Source organism: Capra hircus, chromosome 24 (assembly GCF_001704415.2).
Source record: "Capra hircus breed San Clemente chromosome 24, ASM170441v1, whole genome shotgun sequence".
NCBI lineage: Eukaryota > Metazoa > Chordata > Mammalia > Artiodactyla > Bovidae > Capra > Capra hircus.
This window is the reverse complement of record NC_030831.1, coordinates 14,123,355-14,147,199: the sequence shown is the minus strand read 5'-3', so window position 1 is coordinate 14,147,199 and position 23,845 is coordinate 14,123,355. Positions and strand designations below refer to the sequence as shown.

The following is a 23,845-nucleotide window of genomic DNA, read 5'->3' as shown; positions in this document are numbered from 1 at the left end:
AGTATGAGAACTCTAATCTGAAATGATGGATTGGTAGAATGGCATCAAGCGTGAGATGAGGGTAGAGAGGGTAGGTCAGAACTAGACATTGCCTTCCATATTGAAGCTAGGAGTAAATAAAGTTTCCTTCTGGGCTCACTGAAATCATTCCTTTCATGTGCACCTCAGCTATCTGGGGCCAGTGTCCTATGAGAGAGAGAATTGTGATGAAGCAGTCAGTACTAGGGGGCCTTCTCAGGTGGCACTAGTGACAAAGAACCCACCTGCCAATGCAGGAGACATAAGTGATGTGGGAAGATACTCTGGAGGAGGACATGACAACCTGCTCCAGTATTCTTGCTTGGAGAATCCCATGGACAGAGGAGCCTGTGGGGGGTGGGGGAGGCAGAGCTGCAGTTCATAGCATTGCAGAGAGTCTGACACGACTGAAGCGACTTAGCACACACAGTCATACTAGACTTGAGTATAGAGACTTAGTTTTAAGGCTGATTGTTTATTGCTATTTATTGTCATTAAGAAGCTTTTTGACTACTTTAGCTTCTTCACATTTAATATGAGTTGATTCAATTATTGTGAACTTTAAGTCTCTTCTAGTTTATGTTGTGTTGTATGCTTAGTTGCTCAGTTGTGTGTGAATCTTGGTGACTCCATGTTTTGTAGCCCACCAGGCTACTCTGTCCATGGGAGTTTTCAGGCCACAATACTTGAGTGGGTAGCCGTTTCCTCCTCCAGGGGATCTGTGTGACCTAGGGATCGAACCTGTATCTCCTGCACTGTAGGCGGATTCTTTACCACCGAGCCATCAGAGATTAGTCTCGCTTCTTCCATGGGAGCCTTGAGGAGCAGCTATACATACAGGTGAAGCTTCGCTAGGTGGTCCACTCACCTCTTGCTGTGTGGCCTGGTTCCTTACAGGCCATGAACCAGTACTAGTCCATGGCCTAGGGACTGGATAAAAATCCAGTTACAGCTCATTTTAACTCTGTGGCTTTTCTTTTCTATCTTTTATTGATGCCTTGGGAAATTCTTTGTGGATGAACCATACTCATTCTCTTTTACATCTATAATAAGAATGAGAGAGGAATTTTAAATTTGCTGTAACTTTTGAGTGTTATTCTTTTTATCCCTGCAAGAAAAAGAAAGAATCATCAGCAGAAGCACAGATTTGTGATTTTTGTGTTTTTTAAAAATATTGAGTTAGTATCATGATACTATATTAAAAAAGAATTACCTTATTCACAGAAATTGAATCTTGAATGCAGCAGTTTTATCTAAAAATAAATAGCAAGATACTGAATTAAACCTGTTAGAATGTGTAGGTTCAAGAATCATAGATTTGCAAAACAGAACTCCCTTAGATAGAAAAACTTCCAAGAAAAACTGTTTAAACAAGTCACTTCCCCCTGAAATTAAATTACCTCTAGATATGTGCAAATATGTGACAGATTTCATTTAACTAGTTGATTTCAAGTTTTTAAATGATAGGTGATGAAACTTCAATTCTCAGAACATATAATAGAGTTCTTATGATCACTAGAGTAAGGTGAATGCTGTTTTTTACTATTTGGAAGCACTTTTCAGAAAACCAAATATATATTGTTCTTGAAATGACCAAAGGAATTATTCACATAGCCACATTTGTATCTTTGTAATAATTTAAAATGGGTTTTGTAGAAAATAAATACTTCTCTGCCACTGTCCCCTAATTTATTTATAAAAGAAATTTGCTCAATGCCAGTTTCTCAGGAACTATGATTTAGGTTATTTGACATTTGCACCCTAAGGCTGTAAAGATTTCCTAGTGAGAAAGCAGTGCTCAGGAAACAAGTTAGTGGAAATTGGTTCTTACAAAGTTATACTTCTTATTTATTTTTTAATTAAATTTGTTTTTTCCACCTATTTTTTCCTAAATGACCTGTCTTAAGTATTTCAATAAAAGCCCTGTAGTCTAGATGTAATGTTGTACCTGAAAAGTTGACAGTAATAAGTTTGTCCAATAAAATCAGTTAAATTTATGAAGTAGTTTTAAATTTATGGTCTGTAGCATGTACAAAGTGACTTGTTTTCGTGGAACCAAAAGTGTGAATATTATAACTTTTAAATTCAGCTTTTAACATGGTCCTTTCTTCTTGTGGAAATGTTAATTAAAGATAACCGTCATTTTGCTATCTTTCTGTTATGCTTAGGGAGCAAAATAGTAGGAATAATCATATGGTGAAGGTGATGGTGACGCACGCTGACTGCACTGACGAGGCTGCTTCTGAGACAGTGACATCAAGACAGTAGTCATGCTTGTGACTCCTGGCAAGGAGCTGATGGCATATCATAGCAGAAGCGAATTCAGTTCAGCACACAGTTGATATCAACTCTTGGCCTAGTGTTATTTAAGGCTTTGGGCTTTGAGACACTATCACTGTAAATTTCATATAAATTAAAATTGTTTGGGTGTGCCTGCTAAGTCACTTTGGTTATATCCAACTCTTTGCAACCCTATGGACCGTAGCCCGCCAGGCTTGTCTGTGGGATTCTCTAGGCAAGAATACTGGAATGGGTTGCCATGCTCTTCTCCAGGGATCTGCCTGGCCCAGTTTGTCTAGGGGAAAAGACAATTATAGATAACCAAAATGAAGAAGTATAGGATAGTAACTGATAAAGGGTCACTGTCTCATTAGTTAATAGTTAGGTAATGACTAGAATAGTGATGTGAAGGAGAACAAGATTAATGTGCTGTGATATGAGGAAGGTTTTACAGAAGTAAGATTGGTCCTAAAGTTTGAACAAACTTTGGTGGTCATTCTTATTTGATGATAATGTTTCATGGGAAAGAAAAGCATGAGGAAGGCAGAGTGTCAGGTTTGGGAGATAGAAATGTTCTTTAAATAGAAAAGATGGAGTCAGATTGTAATGAGCCTTGAATTCTATGATTCAAAGTTGGATAGCACTCGCAAAAGGAAACCTGTAAAACCAAGAATGTGTCTTAACAAGTGATGTTTTAAGGAAGACAAACCAGGTGGATTGGAGCAGAGCTGACAGTGAAGAAAGAGACATAATTAAGAGGTTCATGTATGGATTTTGAGAGCTGTATTGGAGGGCAGAGGAAGGAGAGGAAAATGTATAAAATTACTTGGAGGCAATTGCCAAGAATTAGTCCTGAGCACCTGAAATAAAGAAATATGGCAAGTGGAAGGATCAGGATAAGGAGATATTTTGGTTTTGAATGTTGTGAATTTAAAAATATTAAAATAGCTGTGATATGGTGATACAATAAAAAATCATATGTTTAGTCTTCATCTCTGGTTACTAACACAGTTTCTAAAACCCTAGGAATTTCATGAGTGGTAGGAATGAGAAGAGCATCTTTTGTTTTTCAAAATAAAGCCTTTTCAACTATACTTGTATTTATGCTAATGAGATGACTCTTGGAGATGGTGTGCTCATGGCCAGAAGAGCTGTATAGTTTTGATTAGAGGGTTGGAACTTTCAGCTCTACCTTTGACCTCTGGAGATTGAGGGAGCAGGGATAGAGGACTGGAGAGAGGCTGGGAATTGAGCTAGAACCCAAGAATAGTTAATGATTTAATCAGTTGTGCCTGTGTAATGGGATCTCTGAAAACCTGTAACAGTGGAGTTCATAGAGCTTCTGGGTTGGTGAATGCATCCATATGTCAGGAAGTTGCATCCCTAACTATGGTGACACATGAACTGGGTGCCTGGGACCCTTCTGGACCTCACCTAATGTGTTTCTTCACCTGGTTATTCATTTATATATTTTATAATAAACCAGCAATAATAAGTAAACTATTACTCTAAGTTCTTTGAGTCATTATAGCAATTATTGAGCCTGAGGAAGGTCAGTCGTGGGAACCCCCAGTATGTGTCCATGTTGGACTGAAGTCTGGGTGCCTGAGGACCCAGTGTTTGCTCTTAGCATCTGAGATGGGAAGCAGTCTCCCACTGAGTTCTGCACTGAGTATCAGAATTCTGTTAAGTTGCAGGATACTCAGTGTCTACAGAGAATTAGGGTGTCAGAAGTGTCTTGAGTAGAACAGGTTTTCCTGTTCTACATTTTGGAAATGTAGAAATTTACAAAAATTGAGTTGATAGAAGTTAATATTAGAAATATATATGATAAACAGTGTTTTCAGCTCTGAAGTGTGATCATGATTCTAAAAGTAGGAGATAATAATGAGGTGACTCTAAGATCAGAAAGGAGGTTAACAAAATATTTATTGCTATTAATATAAAACATGGTAATATATGTGATAAGGTTAACATTTGACAGTAACATCAGAAGCATTTGTCAACTATTTATTATATATATATTCTGTTTTAAACATCTGTATCATTAACTTATTTAATATTTACATAAACTTATGAGCTAGAGCACTTGAAAGTTATATAATGTGCTCCATGTGACTCAGTAATTATTGGTGGAGCAGGAAACTAAGACTTGAACCCAAACACCTTTCCTCTAACACCTATACTCTACAGTTATCTGTGGAAGCCCTAGGTATAAAATTGCATTTGAATCCTCTATCTTTGTTTTATATAGATCAATAAAGCATCTTTAAAGCACCTGAAATAAAGTATCATCATTACTATTTCTGACTTCAGATTCTTACACTTCCTTTCTTTCTCATTCCTCTTCTTGTTTCCACCTTCATTGTATTATCTCCTTGTTTACCTTTGTCACGTTTAGCATTATCAGGTTGTGAAATCTTTGTACAGTCCCTGGCAGCAGTATACTCCATAAATATCACTAATAAACTATAAATCTGAGAATCTGAGGGTTAGATTGTTTCAGATACTGAATTGAGTACATCAGCATGCTACAAGATTTGCTTATAGTAAGTACATAGCGGCACATCTTCGTTAAGACTGCTGATATACTGTGAAGTGGAAAAGCTTTCACTGTAGTTATTTAGGAAGTGTGCTTTATTTCCACATTCAGTCTAGAAATACATTTAAGAAGTAAAAAATAAATGCATAGAATAAGGAGGGCCATCCATGTGCTTTTATGGAGAGAGAGCACTTAAATGATGTGCAGGAGGTATAGAAGAAATGGCTAGCTATCCTTGGGGAATGCAAATTCCAGTTGTAGACAGAATGTCCAGAAAAGTATTTGGTAGTTAGAAGAGAGTCATTTAATTGAAGAAATGTAAAATTAAGCAGCTACTGAGAGAAGAGCTGAAAGTTGCTGAAAACTTCCTGGAAAAGTTGATATTTTGGCAAGTTGGCCTTAAAGAAGATGACACTACTGTTTTGACAAAGAGCATAAGAAAAGAAGGAACTCCTTGTAGATAGGAGTTAGACCGTCATATATAAAATAGGTTAGCTTGATTGAAGCATAGAGGGGCAATGAGAGCTTATTGAGAATTAAAGGTTTGGATTATGATAAGAGGTATCAAGGAATGTTTAAAAAAAGAAGCCAACGTTTTAAAAAAATGGCTTCACTGTCTGTAAATACAGTGAGTATGTTGGAAATTAATCGCTGAAATTACTTAGGTAAATATCAAGTCTCTTTTTGTCAGAGATATTATACAGTAAATTTGTGCTGATAGTGGGAGGTTGTACTAATAAATCACTTCCAACTTGAATATCTGACAGTTGAAATGATTAGAAGAGAAACCCTTAGCTTGAAGGCTGTGCCAAACTCTAAATGTGTGGCATAGTGAGAGTTAGTCTGAGGGGAACAGTGAGAAATATCGCCAGGAAATAATCACAGAGAATTAGGAATGGATTTGAGACAGGGAAGAAAGGAGGCAGGGCGTAACCATTAAAAGAATGAAGCAGCCATTAAGAACAGGATTCACAGAAACTGATTGGAACCTAAATAGGCCCAAGGTGGCAGAAAATTTGACTTCCAGGAGACCTTGAGCCTCGTTTGCACTCACTGTAATACATTAGCTAAATAACACACCCTCTGGTACCATGACAGTTCTGAGGCCAACTATAAAAGGCCACAAAGTCAGTAGTGCCCCGATTTTGGAAATCTCTGTCCTTTCCTCAAAATAGTTGAAATCATCTTCCCTCTTGTTAGCCTGTGACATCACCTAGGCCGTAAAAACTAACCACCCCTGTATTTCAGGGTCACTTGTGCCTTCTGAGACAGCACACACTCTGTCTATGGAGTATGTATCTCTCTACATAAATCTGCTTTCACTTTACTGTGGCTGGTTCTTGAATTCTTTCCCGTGTCACGCCAAAGACCTTCACTAGGCAGCCAGTCCCAGGGACTCATTTGAGACCTGGAAAATGACCCTCCACTTGTGCCCCTTTTTTTTCCCTGCAAGTTTAGGGGATAAGTGTTGGTAGAGTAATGGCTCCCAATGGCTTGGGCTAGCTAATTAGCGACTGAAGCGACTTAGCAGGAGCAGCGGCAGCACTTCCTTAATGGTAAGGAGAAACCATCTGGTTAAACATGCATGGGTTGAGAGTCGGTGGATTTGGATTCTGAGTCTAGCCTGTCCAATATTTTGAAATGATGGGCAAGCGACTTCACTCACATTATATACAAATTTGACCACTCCATAGTGCTTTTATCCCATAGTTTAGTTAAGTCAAGAATAAGTTCAGTTCAGTTCAGTTTAGTTCAGTCTCTCAGTCGTGTCCAACTCTTTGCGACCCCATGGACTGCAGTACTCTAGGAGTCCCTGTCCATCAAGGAGCTTGCTTAAACTCATGTCCATTGAGTCAGTGATGCCATCCAACCATTCAACCATCTCATCATCTCATCCTCTGTCGTCCCCTTCTCCTCCTGCCTTCAGTCTTTCCCAACATCAGGGTCTTTTTATTGGAACTTCAGCTTCAGCGTCATTCCTTCCAATGAATATTCAGGACTGATTTCCTTTAGGATTGACTGGTTGGATCTCCTTGCAGTCCAAGGGACTGTCAAGAGTTTTCTCCAGGACCACAGTTCAAGAGCATCAGATCTTCGATGCTCAGCTTTCTATATGGTCCAGCTATCACATTCGTACATGACTATTGGAAAAACCATAACTTTTACGAGATGGACCTTAGTTGCCAGAGTAACGTCTCTGCTTTTTAATATGCTATCTAGGTTTGTCATAGCTTTTCTTCCAAGGAGCAGGGATCTTTTACTTTCTTGGCTGCAGTCACCAATTGTAGTGATTTTGGAGCCCAAGAAAATGAAGTCTGTCACTATTTCTATTGTTTCCCCTTCTATTTGCCATGAAGTGATGGGACTGGGTGCCATGATCTTAGTTTTTTGAATGTTGAGTTTTAAGCCAGCTTTTTCACTCTCCTGTTTCACGTTCTTTAAGAGGCTCTTCAGTTCCTCTTCACTTTCTGCCATAAGGGTGGTGTCATCTGCATATCTGAGGTTATTGATATTTCTCCTGGCAGTCGTGATTCCACCTTGTGCTTCATCCACCCCAGCATTTTGCATGATGCACTCCACATATAAGTTAAATAACAATAAGTTAGGGAATGGGAATGAAGATTAATTTTATGTCATACTAATAAGTAATTGTGTTTTATTATTCAAGGGAACATTTTTTTGGAGAACTTGGTTAGTTTACTAATGAAAATATTTTTAGTTGAGCAGAGCAAGAATTTAAAATTTAAAGTTATCTTTGTTCAAGAGATGAATTCATAGAAAAAGAAGAAAATGTCTGGATATCAGCCAGCAAAGTGTTAGTAAGAAGATCTGGCAATAGGGTTTGCTTTTTTATGAAAAACAGGTACACACCTTTCTTTAAACAGCATTTACTGTTATGCAGCCATGAATGATATGCTCCAAGGTAGCTTCCTCACCTGACAGTCTTAAGAGGAATTGGCTACCTTTCTAAAGAAGGGAGATTCCAGAAAGATTCTACAAACAGCCAGCTGAATCATAGAATGAATATACAGAAACCAATGCTCCTGTGTATTTATCTATTTTTATACTTGTTTCTGTAGAGGTTTTTTTTTTTTTTTTAATTGTCTCTCTTTTTCTGTAGTTACTTCTCTCTGTAAGAGAGACATATTCAACTTCATTTGAGTCATCCCATGTGAGTATCTAGGAAAACCATTGACTCTAGGATGTGTTCTTGAATGGGGTTCTACCCTTCTTGGCTTTGGACTCTTTCATTCTTTGGTTGCAATATTTTATGTCTCACATGTTGATACTATAAAATGAAGTTTTTCTCTTAAGATATCTCAGACTTCATGAGACATGTCTCAACGATTTCCTTGTGTTGAATCTTGCAGTTATTTAAAATAGTGAAAGCATAATGAAGAAAAGTTGAAGAAAATTTACAGCTTCATAGTGCTTTGTAGTGCTCTGAAAAAAAAAAGTAAAGTTACAAGGAACATGCCTTTCCCGCCCCCTCACTCCACCCCGATCCCTTGGTCCTGCAGTGTTTTTCTCAGATTGTGTGTTTAGTGTTTATGTGAGGAGTCTGTCGTTGACTTTGTCACTTTGCCGTCGGGTCTAAGTTGAGCTCTACCTCGTCATCCTTGATTCTCCCTTTCCCAGAATACAATGTTTCTAATTTTCAAACCTTTTCTGATTTTAGGCTTTGACAAAGTTCTTGAAATGTGTTAATTGGGATCTACCTCAGGAGGCCAAACAGGCGCTGGAACTTCTAGGCAAGTGGAAGCCTATGGATGTAGAGGATTCCTTGGAGCTGCTGTCCTCTCATTACACGAATCCAACAGTGAGGCGCTACGCTGTGGCCCGACTACGGCAGGCAGATGATGAGGTGCGTTAGTGTTCACTACTCCTCTGCAACTGGGCACATTTTAAACTGGGACCTGTGCGTGTGTGTGTATGTGTGTGAGAGAGAGAGAGAGGGAGGGAGGGAGGGAGGGAGGGAAGGCTTCAGAAGGGAAGAGGATATACTATGTGTGTTTTTAGAAGCAAAATTAAAATATTCCTCCAGGGGTTACTCCGTGAAATGAAAATTTACTTCCTGATGTGTTACATGATGGGACAGCGTCCCCCAGGACATTTTCCTGGCAGCAGAGATTGTATTGCTCTGTCTGGAAAAAGGAACTCTAATGAAAAATGGTTTAATGCAGTACCAGCTAGGGAATAATTCAGATTCCCCTCTATCAGTCAGTCTACAGCAATCCACATTTAATTGTAGCTTTGAAAAGCCTTTGGGGCCTTTAAAGTGTAGAAATGCATGGTCATCTTATTCTTTTTCAGACTCCTCCTTTAAACTCTAAGCTACCAACAATTGTGTGTGTAAGTAAATTTTTTTAAAGGTGGTTTTGAATCCTCTGCAAGAGAAAGACTACAAGCTTTATGGTGGCTGTTTATATACATATAAGGCCACCTGGGAAGGTTGGAAACTGTATTGACCCAAAACATTGCTAGATGTTGAATTTTAGTAATTCCTAATCAGGTAGATGAATTCACTAATTTTTTTTTTATAACTTACTAATTTTTATAGAGGAAATGTATTCTCATACATAGCCTGCAAGGCTTATGGAATATAAGATGACTCTTCTTAACCCTCAATATATGCATAGGAGTGCTCATCATGATTTTGAACTCCTAGTGGTATCTAAATTTCAAGAAGCAAAATGCCACGTTTATTAAAGTTGATAGTTGTATATGTATCTAATTACAGTAAAATTTAAGCACTAAAGAAAGTAGTACAGTGACTGTTCATATGTAATTTACCTATCTTCAGTAGTTCCCAACTCATAGACAATTTTGTTTTCATCTCTAATGCCAGTTATTCTCTCCTCCCCATTCCTTACATTCCACTAGATTATTCTGAGGCAATTCTCAGATATTGTATAATTTTTTTGGACTAGGATGTTTTTCACTCTCTTATCAAACAGCGGTTCCTAGCATTGTGATTCAGCATATTATCTTCTTTATTGTTTTTTTTTTTAGTACATCACAAGTAAAAGTAAATTATTGCAATATTTATTTAAAATAATGAAGTATTTATTTTGAAATTCATTAGAAATTTCACTTTAGTCATTAAGTCTTTATCTCTATTTGACATGAGTCAGGATTTAGGTAAACGTCTTTGGGTTGTAGTCAATACAGGCCTCCTCAACATGGGTTCAGAGTTTAAATAGAAATATTATAAATCATCATATTTGGTTGTCTGACTACATTCCCTTATAAACTTAGAGGCTAAACATTTAATTGTCTCTGGAATTAATAGTATTAGTGCAAGTACTGAACTATTTATAGACTATTTTATAATTTTTATGAGATAAAGAATAATGATACAAATATTGCATGTATCCCAAACTGCAAAATATGGTTGTTAGTTTGGGAGTGTTTTTTGAGGTTTTAGAGGTGATAGATAGTGAGGTGGTAACTATCTCTTGATTTTCCTTTCTCTGAACTTGGTTCAGTAATGAATTTTGTATACTCAGCTTAAGAAAAAATATTTCATTTAGTTTCTACTGATTCGTCAAATGTACATTAAGATTTGAATTTTGGTTTTTATCTGACTCTATGTACCCATATGTCTTTGGGAACATGTGTTATTCTCACCTCAGTTTCCTATCAAAAAAAAAAAATAGTGATAATAGTTATTTATACCACTTAATAGTTATGAAGAAAAAACTACATGGGAAAAAATTTTGAAAACTGTTCTTATATGTAATATGCTGAAAGATTATAAATTTATATCAATTTTATACTAAAATCATTCATGTTCTACCTTTCTTTTCTAATTGGTATAAAGTGCCTCTTTGCTTTTGCATTATCTGTGGAGTAGTATGGTATTTTGGAGAAGGCAATGGCAACCCACTACAGTACTCTTGCCTGGAAAATCCCACGGACGGAGGAGGCTGGTAGGCTGCAGTCCATGGGGTCGTGAAGAGTCAGACACGACTGAACAACTTCACTTTCACTTTTTACTTTCATGCATTGGGGAAGGAAATGGCAACCCATTCCAGTGTTCTTGCCTGGAGAATCCCAGGGAAGGGGGAGCCTGGTGGGCTGCCGTCTATGGGGTCACACAGAGTCGGACATGACTGAAGCAACTTAGCAGCAGCAGCAGCAGCAGTATGGTATTTACGGCTTTATGAACTTCAAATGTTTTTTAGTATTTCAAGTGAAAGTGAAAGTCACACAGTCATGTCTGACTCTGTGTGACCCTGTGGACTGTAGCCTGCCAGGCTCCTCTGTCCATAAAATTCTCCAGGCAAGAATATTGGAGTGGGTAGCCATTGCCTTTTCCAGGGGATCTTCCCAACCCAAAGATTGAACACAAGATCTCCCACATTGCAGGCAGATTCTTTACCATCTTGAGCCCTTAATATAGTCCTATAATATAATAATATAATCATGTAACCATAGCATCACATCAAAGGTCACTTTGTCTAAATATCTACATCTTGGACAACTGAAAAACTTGAATGAAAAGTACTACATTTTATATTTGGACAGTAATTTGTTCAGGATGCCATAGTCCCTCTAGTACCCAAGCCTGTATATGTGTTACTTCATCTTCCTAGTGAGGTCTTCCTGCTGTTCATCCTTCAAGGTGTAGCACAGACCTCAACATCTCTGAGAAACTTCTCTTAACCACTGAGGGAAGCAGATGACATTTTGGTTTCTTTTCTGCTCCCACGGCATTTGGTTTGTTCCTTTACTGTATTATATTATCATTTTTTTTTCTGATTTGCTTTCCTTTTAAATTATAAATGAAATAGTAACATTGAAGCTCCTTTAACAATTCCACTTTTCCAGCCATTTTTTATCCCCAGAAAAATAGTCACTCATATCTTTTCATATATTCTATATGCAAATTACGAGCATATATATATGCATGTATGGTTTATATGATGAAAAGTGAAAGTCACTCAGTTGTGTCTGACTCTTTGTGACCCCATGGACTGTAGCCCGTCAGGCTTCTCTGTCCATGGAGTTCTCCAGACCAGAACACTGGAGTGGGTTGCGTTTCCCTTCTCCAGGGGATTTTCCCGACCCAGGAATCGAACCTGGGTCTTCCTCATTCCAGGCAAATTCTTTACAGTCTGAGTCACCAAAGACAGCTCTTAAAATTAAGGTAAATAGGAATATCCTATTCATGTTTTTAAAAGCATGCTTGATTAACTGAACAGTATAATCTTGGACGTTTTCTCATCTTCAACATATAATAATTGGTGTCTGTAAAGTCTGGAAACACAGGCAAATGATGTCAGAGGTACATCTAATCTGTAGAAAAACACTTTATGGATGCCTATAGATCTACCATATTCTTTTAAAACAGCAGCATAATATTTTACTGCTCGTTTATTTTATAACTTATTTTACCAGTCAGCCTCTTCTGGTAGGCAGTTGTTTTATTTCTAATCTTTTGTTGTAACTGTATTAGTAAACAGTTTTGTGCATGTTTTTCCATATTCTTGAATAAGTAGCTTGCATTGAAATTGTCAAAATATATATGCCTTTATCACAATTTTTCATACAATTTTTTCACATTTTAAAAAATTGTATTTATTTTGTGACAGTCATTACTATTATAAACTACCTCACCACTTTTATCTCTTATTTCTGTTTGTTGGTTAAATGAAAACTGCGTTTTTATTTTAATATTTATGTTTTATCTAGTTTCTTTAGTGACGTCTCTTTATAGTTTTAATAGGTATTAAACGGGTCCCTATAATTTGTAGGTATAGCATCATGCTATCTGAAAAACATTAATATATTATAAATACTACATATGAAATAGATGCTGGATTCCTAATGTTAAACTCACCTTACATCTGTAACATATATCTTAACCAGTCTTTTAATATCTTTCTGAGTTGGATTTGTTTAATATTCTTTAAAGGCGTTTTTAAAAGCCATATTTCTTACTATGGTGTGGCTCAGAAGGAGAGAGATTCTCCATTAGAATTTGAGGAAGAAATGGCATTTGACATAGATATTGAAGGAAGAGTAGAATTTTCAGAGTTGGACTTGAGTTTACTTTCCAAGTAGAGAGAGCAGTATGAGCAAAGGCAAGGAGATTGAAAAGTACAGAAAAATAGAAAGTATTTCATTTCACCAGGAGTATGGGATATGTGTAGCTGTCTGGGAACCAAGGTCAGAACCCATGTCTCTAACTGTAAATGCCTATATGAAGAATTAATCTTAATTGAATAAGAAATAGTTATTTTGACATGAAATGTTGCATTTGTATTCTAAAGCATTAGAATTAACTTCTTTAGAAGAATGATGATTACTGTCTAGATAGTATTTCATAACTCTTGAGAAATTTTTACTGAATTGTCTGAGTTAGAAATCTGATTTTTTTGTTTGTTTGTTTTGCTTTATTTATATGCTTATATCCTTCATGCCTGGAGGGATTTTATGTTTTTTGAATGTGACTATGTAATGAACAAACAGCCTTTGCACTTACTATTGAAGTTAATTTATTTTCATACAAATGAAGGAATGAGTAGTTTGAATACAGAAAGCAGATGACTAACACTATCATATTGTGATGAGTGACTTAAAACGATGTGTTTTCTTTTGAGTTTCTCCTTCTTGGGTAACTTAATAACAGTGCAACCTTTTTGATTTCATGCAATAAGTCTTTTTTTTACTTGGGAAAGCACACTAGGTGGTACATTCAGCAGCATTTCCAAAACCTGCCTGGTAATAAAGGGTAGCAGTGAAACTGAATTACTTAAACCTCCTAAGAAGGATACTTGAGTAAACAATTTTCTCTTGTATAATTTTTTTCTTAGAATATACATAGAAGAATATCTAGAGCTGTAAGATGCAATAAATCCTAAATAAGATAATAGAAAGTCAAACATCTATTGATCCAATTAAAATTTGTTTTTAGAAACAGAACACTATGTAAGTATTTTGATAAAGTCATTTGATTTTCCTGGCCACTGATACTGATATATTTGAATAAGAATTAATAAGGCAGTTATCACAGAGTGGACTTCCCTATAGCTCTTGCGGTAAAGAATCTGCCTGTAGGAGATTTCTGGAGATTACGAGTGAAATGAGATAAAACATACAAGACATACAAAAGACAGACAGGACACCGCTCTGGCCAGAGGAACAACTGGGCAAACTAATTGCCATTTATTATTATAAAGCCCCCCTTAGGCAGAATTCCAGACTGTATGAATAAGCCTTTTCAGTACAGTGCAGGTGCATACATGTTACTGTACAGCAAAGGGGAGTGAAATCCCTGTCTACTGCAGAGTCTGTCCAGAGCCCTTATCACAAGAAGGAAAGGTCCCCTCGTTAGCAAGGGACCATTAATCTCAAGGCTATGTCCGTCTCCTTGGCAGAACATCTTGTTTGTAAGCAGCACATTTCCACTTTCCCTATTGTGGCCGCATTAACCCTTCATCTGCCTGCAGTACAGGAGACTTGGGTTCAATCCCTGGGTCGGGGAGATCCTCTGGGGAAGGGAATGGCACCCCACTCCAGTATTCTTGCCTGGAGAATCCCATGGACAGAGGAGCCTGATGGGCTACAGTCCATGGGGGTCGCAAAGGGTCGGACACGACTAAGCAACTAACACTACTACTCAGCCAATTAACCTTTCGTTTAGTTTTTTGTGAAAAAAATCATACATAATGGTAAAATCACATGTATTGCTTTTTGTCAGTATTTGGGCAACTATAAAAAAGGTTGACTATGTCAGTATAAGAAAAAAAGATGAAAAGAATATATTTTGGTATTAAATAAGGGAAAATAGGATGTTGGGAAGTAGTCATCTTCATGGAATTTTTAAAATGTCGGAAATGACAAAGAGTAAATAAGCAATTAATTGCAAATACTGGGCTTCCCTGGTGGCTCAGCTGGTAAAGAATCCGCCTGCGATGTGGGAGACCTGGGTTCGATCCCTTGGTCGAACCCAGGGATCCCTGGGTGAGGATCCCTTGGAGAAGGGAATGACTACCTCCTCCAGTATTCTGGTCTTCTCTGGAGAATTCCATGGATTGTATATGTATAGTCCATGGGGTCACAAAGAGTTGGATACGACTGAGTGACTTTCACTCTTACAAATGCTGTAGTTGTTAACAAAATACAGAAGGAAAGAGTTGTTTAAACATGAAGTATAAATATAAATAGTTAGCCAGGGATTTAACCTAGTTTCTGGGCTTAAGGAAAGATGACTAAAATTAAACTGATAATCACAATATCTTAATATTACCTAATTGAATTTTGACTGCCTGAGTGGCAATTAGAACTGGACGATAATAGATGCTGTCAATTTTCGTATGAGTTTTGTGAGTTTCTTCAATTTGTAATTATTTTTGAAAGCAAAACTTTTGGCGTTTTCTTAATAGTCATTGGGAAGGGCTAAGAAGTACATTTATAGAGTATGATGGAAAATATTTCCATTCTTAACATTAAGGGAAAACTCAGAAAGGTAAAAACAACTTTCTTGATGCTTTTTTGTTCAGTCTGAATTATCTTACTGTTTATCAGAAGAAGTAGGAGAAATTTAGATTTAGAAATTTGTTTTCTTCAAGCCAATTTTGGTAATTGGCAGGAAAATAAACATTTCTTTTAACTGAGTGTAAAAATATCTACTTCATTGTAGTGTCCATTTAAGAAGCAACCCAAATTCTCTAAATTCACTAAACTCCGAATTCTCTTAAAGGAAAAAAAAAAGCAATATAATATTTTTTAAAAATCCCAACTAGGAAACATTATGAAATAGAAACACTTTGAAAACTTAATAGTTTGGAGTTTCACAGGTAATCTTAGACCTAAAATGCCATTGCTGTAAAAAGGATCTTTTGTTAATTTCTCAGCTTTATATGAACCATCTCAATCATTTTTCTTAGTTTTTGTTTTTTTTCCTGTGCTTTTGGGATACTTTTTTTCTTTTTCTTTTCTATTAGATCATGGCTAACAGTGTTGTGTTAGTTTCAGGTGTACAACAAAGTGATTCAGTTATATGTATATACACGTGTGTATTCTTTTTCAAATTCTTTTCCTATTTAGATTATTACAGAATATTGAGCAGAGTTCCCTGTGCTGTACAGGTCCTTACTGGGTATCTGTTTTAAATATAGCAGTGTATACATGTCAATGGGATACCATTTTAAACAAGATGTTTACTGGTCACTTACTTTGTGCCAGGAACTATCCTGTGACTTTTTTCCTATTAACTGATTTAATCCTCACAACTCAGTCTCTAAGGTTTATATGATTATGGCCATTTTAAAGAAGAGGACCCAGTGAGGCACCAAGAAGTTAAGAAACCTTGGGACCTGCCCAAGCTAACACAAATGATAAGTGGTAGATTAAATTGTTTAACTTGATATTTAGGAATACCCATAACTTGTATATAATCACTTGCATTTTTCTAATATTGGCTTATTTTTTGTTTGTTTTCCAGGATTTGTTGATGTACCTATTACAGCTGGTCCAAGCTCTCAAATATGAAAACTTTGATGACATAAAAAATGGATTAGAACCTACCAAGAAGGATAGTCAGGGTTCAGTGTCAGAGAGCGTGTCAAATTCTGGAATAAATTCTGCAGAAATAGACAGGTATGGATATCCAGGGAGGACTTATTTTTAAATTTGATAGTTTTCTACCTTTTCAGACTGTCTTCTTTTCTTTTTTCCCAGATGTAACAAACCCTGGTTAGTAATAAGTTTGAAGTTCTACCAATGAACATGGCATGTGTGCTCACAGAACACGAACTACTGTATTATAGGGCAGTGTTTTAAAAATCAGCTATAGAGTCAGAATGCCCGAGTTAAAAATCTTGACTCTACCACCACTAGCTGTGTAAACTTCTGCAAGTTAAATATTCTCTCTGTGGCCCTGGCCCTAGTTTCTCATGTTAAAAATGGGGATACAGCAATAGTAACTGATCTTTAAGGACTGCTGAAAGATTAAATGAAACACAGAAAGCGTTTAGAAAAGTGTCTGACACATGGTGCTTGGTAAGTGTTGGATGTCGTTGCTGTTCATGCAAAAAGAAAATGAAAGATGAGGCATATTAGTGGACTCAGACATTTTTATTGTAAAGTTGTATTTTTTATTGACTGCTTTTCACCTCTTTAGTAGTTAAAGCAACCAGTTAATTGAATTGAAAGTAGGCTATTAACAGTAATAACAGTTAAGAACTCACCTCTGTAGCAGACACCAGGAGATGGCCCACATATATTAAACTTGTTATTAGTAATCCTCTGAGGTAGGTGTTCATATCCCTAATTTAGATATGAAGGACTTAAGGAGAAGTAAATTCCCAAAGTCTTCCATGTTGCAAATTAGGTAGAGTTGACTCCAAAGCCCTTGTTCTTTCTACTTTGCCATTTTTCTTTTCATAAAATCTTAAAGTTTGAGATAAATAGAAACATTTGTATGAGAAATTCTAGGCTTAGTGGTATAAAATTGTTTTGTGAAGAAATCATGAGATTTGTTAGTGACAAAGGATGTCTAGAATTCAGATTATCTGAATTAGTACAATTATGTCGATTATCATGAGTTCAAGATTATATTTCTGAATTTTTGTTGATGGTAATGCTTTTTTTAAAATCTGCTGTTTTTCACTTAGAAGAGAACTGAGAAACAGGGGGCGAAAAACATTTTTTCTTATATAGACTCCTCTATGTTTTCCTGTTTTTAAGAGAGGAGATCCCTTGCATTTTCTTCCACTGTACATTAGACGGCTTCAGTCTCTAGGCATGTTTACTTAACTTCATCTTACTTTTGCCACTTAGAGTGTTTTATTAGAACTGTATTTAAGATTTTATGACAGGATGTAAACTATAAACTATAATATCTGCTGGTCATCAATTTGTATGCTTTTTAAAAGATGAAAAAGAGATAGGGGTTGTCTTGTGGCCAAATATATTTGAAACATACTGGCTTAAAGTAAAATGTACTTTTTAAAAACACTGTAGTATTTATCAGAAACTTCAATGTATGCAAACTTGCACATACATCTCAAAGATGAATCACCCATATTCTTTGACTATGGAGCCTCTTTCCCAGAATCTAATGTGATTCAATGCTAACCAGAACACACTTTAAGAGATGGTACTTTATCCAGACTCAGTTGTGGTGAACTGTGCTGAACATATGTATCTTCTCTTACAGAAAGAGGATTTTACATATCAGTGTATTATTTTTTCAGCTCCCAAATTATAACCAGCCCTCTTCCTCCAGTGTCTTCCCCTCCTTCTGCATCTAAAACAAAAGAAAGTTCAGATGGTGAAAATCTGGAGGTGAGTACAGAGCTTTTCAAGTTTCCTGTAGGAGGGATACTGCCAAGTAAACATTTTATGTTGGTCTTGAAAATATTAATTTTGATGAATAATTACAACTTTATGAAATAATTTGGCTTATGACATGTGTTTATAACTTTTCCTTTCAGCAAAAAATGCCATCTTTAGTTCAAGGCATTTTATTGGTGCCTTTGGACATGTTAATATAAATGGATTGAAATACAATGTAAAAATAAAGTGGACCTAAATATTTTATTAAGGAAACTCAGAATATTTATTGTTAACACATTTATGAACATTACTGTAGTTGTTGGTGTTTGTAATTACCTTGTAGAAATGTATGACTTTGATACTAGGGAAATACACTAAGCTGCTCTTAAGTTCTTTTAGCTAAGCAGAGTAATTTTGAGGTAAAACAGGTCTGTATGGCTAATGCTACTCTGAAAATTATATTTGGGAGTACATTTGCAGAAGTTCATCCAGTATGTATTGTTGATTTTTATCCCTATGGCTTCTAATTTGAGAAGAACCTTTCATATCTGTGATGTTGAAAATAAGTAATACATGCTTAATATTAGAAAGAGGTTTGTTTTCTTTTAAATGTATATATTCAATATCATTTCTTTTAGTCAAATTTTAGGAGTTAATGTTGTTAACTGAGTGATGTTTGTTTTCACTATTAACTTAATTATAGTATGCTTGTCTGTGCCTCTTAATATATCAGAAAATATTGAAAAAATTAATTTTATATTACTGGATCATAGAATCCTTAAAGGAGTTCTTTAAGGAACCATTTAGCTCCAGTTTATTTTTCTCTTTCAAAAGGGACTGATTGACTGATTCAGTAATCAGTTCATTCACATGTGTTTTTTTTTTTTTTGAGTTCTGTGTACCAGAAACTATTATAGGTGCTAGGGTTGATACAGCAGATAAGAAAACACTCAAAATCTTTTCACTTCATGGAATTCATTCTAGTGTTTGGGCTGATGATAGTCAATAATATTTATATGCCGTAAAAGAGTAGAAGAAAAATCAGAATAGAATGATAGAGAATGTTGGGGTGGAGTTAGGTGATTGAAATTTTAAAAAGGTTTGTTCAGGGAAGGCCTCCCAGGAAAAGTGACATCTTCTGTAAAGATGAAGCAGGTGAGGAAACAACCATGTGGTGACCTGGGGGATGAACACTTTAAACAGAGGAAACAAGGACCACTTTTTATGTGCTACTGCCCTGAAACATCTAAATGCATTGATCTCTACCTTTTTCTTTGTTTATCAGTACCCTTCAATATTTGCTTTCCTCTGAGTACAGCTTTTATCCCAACTCATCCTTTTAATCATTCTTCAGTTCCCTTGGCACAGTCTTAACCCTTGATAAGCCTAATTAATTACCTAATTTGCCTGTGCCTTAATACTTTGGAAGAAATCACATAGCCTAGCGTGTTGATATCACCGTACATTCATGACCACAGACATCAGGTGGGCACTCAACACTGTCTGCCTTCCTACGTTTCTCTAGATGGTTGCTCTCCCTGCTCTACAGTGACTCTTTCATACCTTTCCAGCCCTGTTCTTTATGCCCTGCCTCCCAGTTTCTAGATCACAATTCTGCCTCATTTTTTATGGAAACAAATAGAAGTCATTAGGTAAAAATGGTTGCCATTTACCATCACTAGATTTACAGATGTGAATCTCTTCCCATTCTTTACTTCTATTTTCTTAACAATGAAGAATATAACTCCCTTGAAAGATATGCTCTCTTCTTTTCCTGGTAGAAATATTCAGATATGTTAGTATCTCTCATTTAAAAAATTCAGAAATGGAAAAAAAAAAAAAAAAAACAAGAAAAATTCCTCCCTAATACCACATCCTACACAACAGTACCTAATTTTCTTTGTTCTCTTCATAATCAAGTTTCTCAGAGGAGTTGTTTGTACATCTTGACTCTCCTTCCTTTCTTTTTAGTCTTTAATTCACATCATTCAGGGCCTTTGTTCCCATCGTATATTAAAACTTATTTGCTAAAATAAAATAGTAAATGGCTTCAGTGTTTGTGGTTGTGTGTATTTGAATTCCTCCCAGCATTATTCAGGAAAATAAATGACTCCCTTCTTGAAAAGCTGACTTTTTTCTTGGTTTCAGTGATACCATACATCCCCCGTTTTCCTCTTCACCTCTCCAGCCGTTCCTTCTTGGTTTCCTTTGTCAGTACTTTCTTGTTGCTTGACATCTTACTGTTCCTCAGGGTACTCATTGCTAGCACATTTCTCTCTCCTGAGTTTTAGATTCATATATCCAGATATCTACTTGATTTCTGTTGTATACCTGACAGGCATTTCAAACTTAATATTTCAAAATACAACTCTCTCCCCCAGCACTCTTGCCTCACTTGGAATTTCTGTGATGTAACAAATCAATCCATTTACTAAATCCATAAATTTAGGGGTTGCTGTCAGTTCTTTTTTGTTTCATACATCCTTTCCATCAGCAAGTCCTATCAATTATACTTCCAAAATATTTTAATAATCAATTGCCTCTCTGTCACCATTCAGTCTTCTAGACTACTGTAATAGCATGCTGACTGATCTCAGGTGTGTACTTCTCAGAGCAATTAGAGTCATTTTCAGAAGATGTAAAGCAGATCACCTCACTCTCCTGCTTTAGATCTTTTGTTGAGTATTGATTGCTTTGAAAATAAAATGCATACTCAGTAGTATGACCTTAAAAGCTTTCATTCACAATTTGGTCTTTGCTTCCCTTTTCAGCCTCCTTTACTTTAGTGTTCACTGTATGTTAGCTACATTGGGCCTTTTAAAAGTTCCTTGAACAGTGAGATTCGGGGCCTTGGTCCATACCATCATGCTGGTCGTGCCTAAACATCACATCCTCATTGCTGCCTCTGACCTCGCAGTCCAAGTTATTTTTATGACTTCCTTTAATGCACCTCTCCTCCACTAAATGTTAAGCTTCCAGTAGAACCAGGAATTCTGCAAACTATGGTGTCCTTAACCTCTCACATATATTGCCTGGTCTAGAATAAATATTAGATGGGTGGTATGGAGGGATAGATAGATGCATAAAAATCTGATCTGTGGCATAGATATGTAGGTAAAAACTGATAGGCAAATGTAGACTCTCTTATTTCCCCTTCGTGAATAGCAGATGGTAATATATATATACATTTCTTTTAATTCTTTCAGCAAGATCTGTGTACCTTCTTGATATCAAGAGCCTGCAAAAACTCAACACTGGCTAACTATTTATATTGGTATGTGAAATAATCTTTTATTTTATAATCACTGTTTAGTACTGTTTTTTCCCAAACTAAACAAAAAGGCAGTTTAAAGTATGAGCAATCGTCAAAAACCTATACAGTATTTATATCTAGCTGTGTTTCTTTGCAATTATGCTCATGGAAATGCTTGTTAGCATCACAGTTTTTCTTCCTTTCGCTAACTTTCTAGAATCTAAGATAAAACTGGGTAAGTTAATTGATTTTTTTCAGTTTGATGTCTGTTTGCTTTTCATGCTGTTTAAATAGTGTAAGTATGATACTTTACTGTAAGTCAGTATTTTCACATTATTTACTAAAATACTACAATCATGCTAAAGTAGACAAAATTTGAAGTTACTTATCTCATAGATGAGGAAACTGAGGCAGAGGCATGATGTAGCTGAACTTGCTAAAACTTGAGCTGGGAGTAGATCATTGATTTCAAAATTTGCCATTTACAGAGTGCTTTCAGTGACCTTTTCTCATTTGTTCATGTGAAGTTAAATAGGGCAAATGTAAGTATCTCTATTTTACGTGAGAACACGTTTCCTGAATGAGTTGAAGGAAAGAAAGAGGAACTAAGGTATAGAAAGGTTAACTGACTTACTGAGACACACTTAATATGAAGCATGTCTCCCTTTTGTCATAGGATTTTAAAGTGTAAAGAACAAGTAGCTTAAGCCACAGGAGAAACACTGTTTTTGGTTCAGTTAAAGAAAGCACTAGGATTAAACACCAGACAAGAGAACCTTATCCAGTTTTTAGCAAACAAAAGGCAGAGCCAGTTGGGTAAGCTCTATTTGAAGCCTTCTGTACATTTGAGAGAACATTTTTAAACTTCCCGACAAACTTGATATTTTTTTAACTGTAGAAAAGATCCGTGATTTAATCTTACTGCTTAGTTTACTGTGTTTAACTGTGTTTTTCTGTTGGTCTTTGTAGTGGGAAGAAAAATAATTCCATGCTTTTCTTTAGCAATTTAATATAATATTCATAAAACTGCATTTCCCTCACAGTAGCTTTCAGTATGTCCTTGAAAATACATCCACAGAATGTTTTGGGTAGTTGTTAATCACCATTTTGACTTTGAAGGGTTTGCTTAGAAATTATTATATTACCAAGTCGCTACTATTTCCTTTTAATGCAGCTTCTTGCTTCCTAAAGTTCTCCATATTGCAGTTTGAATTCTTAAGTGTATGTCTATTAATTGGTGTTAAGGAAAAATATTTCCTCGTAAAAATTTAGGTAAATAATTTAGAGTAAATTAAAATGTGTAGGGCACAGTGCCAAGGTTTTGAGTAAGTACTTTTAAGCCTTGTAGGTATTTAAAAATCAAGGTTTTATATATTTTTTAATGTTTTACTAAGAATTCCTTTATAGCTGTATTTACTTCCTTGTAATATTCATGGAAAGTTTCTCTGGCTCATTACTTGCAGTGTAGATTAGTCACTGACAGGAGCTGTATGTACATACACTGATTATGTGGTGTTTAAAATTATGTATTCTTTAGATTTGAGTGTAGACCAGATTTCACTATAAAATTTGAAATTAGTTGTGATAAAATCTTTGCTATTTTATTTCAAGTAGGAAGAGTTTTCAAACCGTTCTGAATGCAGCTGAACAGTAGGAAATCTGTTAGGTGAACAGTTTTCAGTGAGGCAACAGTTTCTGCTCAGAAAGAGTACTTTGTTTTCTCTCCAGATAATAAACAAAATAAAGCCCTAGCTCCCAGTCTTATAAATGTTCCATCAAACTTAGATTTGATTTGTGTTCTCCAACTGTATTTCTGATTCACTGATGCAATAGCATGTGCTATGTCTATTCATTCTCTGAGGAGTAATTGTTTTTCCCATATTTACAGTCCGCATATTACATATTCAGAAATACTCAAGGAGGGAAAGAGCTATTGATGTGGACTTCTGACTTTGGTAGACACTACTTTTGTGATTGTAGCATGAAAATAAGGAAATAATTTCAAGTAGTTGACTTAAAATAATCATTCTTTTCCGTTGAACCTGGACAGAGTAGTATAAAATATTAATCACATGTAACAGTTTATATGCTTCTCAGTCTAAGCTTACCCTAACAAATGTATTAAAATATAAATTTCAGTTGATTGTGCTATTTCATTTTGAACATTTTGAATTTCCTTGTTCATTTGTTCCCTTTCCATTGATTTAAACAGGATTCCTGCTATAGTTGAATCCTTAGGGACCTAGAATAAAAGAGACAATCCTTTTAAAATAAATGTCAGCCTTTTAAACCACAGAGAAAACTAATAGCTTCTAATCTGTTAAATACTGAACATCAGGATCTATAAATTGTTGCAGTTTTTTTTTTTCTTTTCTATAGCTATTCGAGTATGTTGAAATTAAAAATAAACTTTGGCTGCTTTGACATGTTTTTCTATAACTTTTAAGACCTTTCAAGGTAAT

The 23,845-nt window shown here is 35.9% G+C and overlaps 1 protein-coding gene across 4 annotated transcripts in view; it reads left to right on the top strand.

The window, feature by feature from the left end:
* PIK3C3 (phosphatidylinositol 3-kinase catalytic subunit type 3) overlaps positions 1 to 23,845 on the top strand; it is a 159,844-nt gene that overhangs the window by 70,560 nt on the left and 65,439 nt on the right. For all 4 annotated transcript variants that reach the window (XR_001917180.1, XM_005696968.3, XM_005696969.3 and 1 more), the window contains 4 exons: positions 8,520 to 8,705; positions 16,296 to 16,450; positions 18,049 to 18,139; positions 21,337 to 21,404. Coding sequence is in view for 3 of the 4 variants with exons in the window: in XM_005696968.3 (XP_005697025.1) it covers positions 8,520 to 8,705; positions 16,296 to 16,450; positions 18,049 to 18,139; positions 21,337 to 21,404 (500 nt within the window). In the remaining variant the exon portion in view is untranslated. The remainder of the gene's footprint in view (positions 1 to 8,519; positions 8,706 to 16,295; positions 16,451 to 18,048; positions 18,140 to 21,336; positions 21,405 to 23,845) is intronic.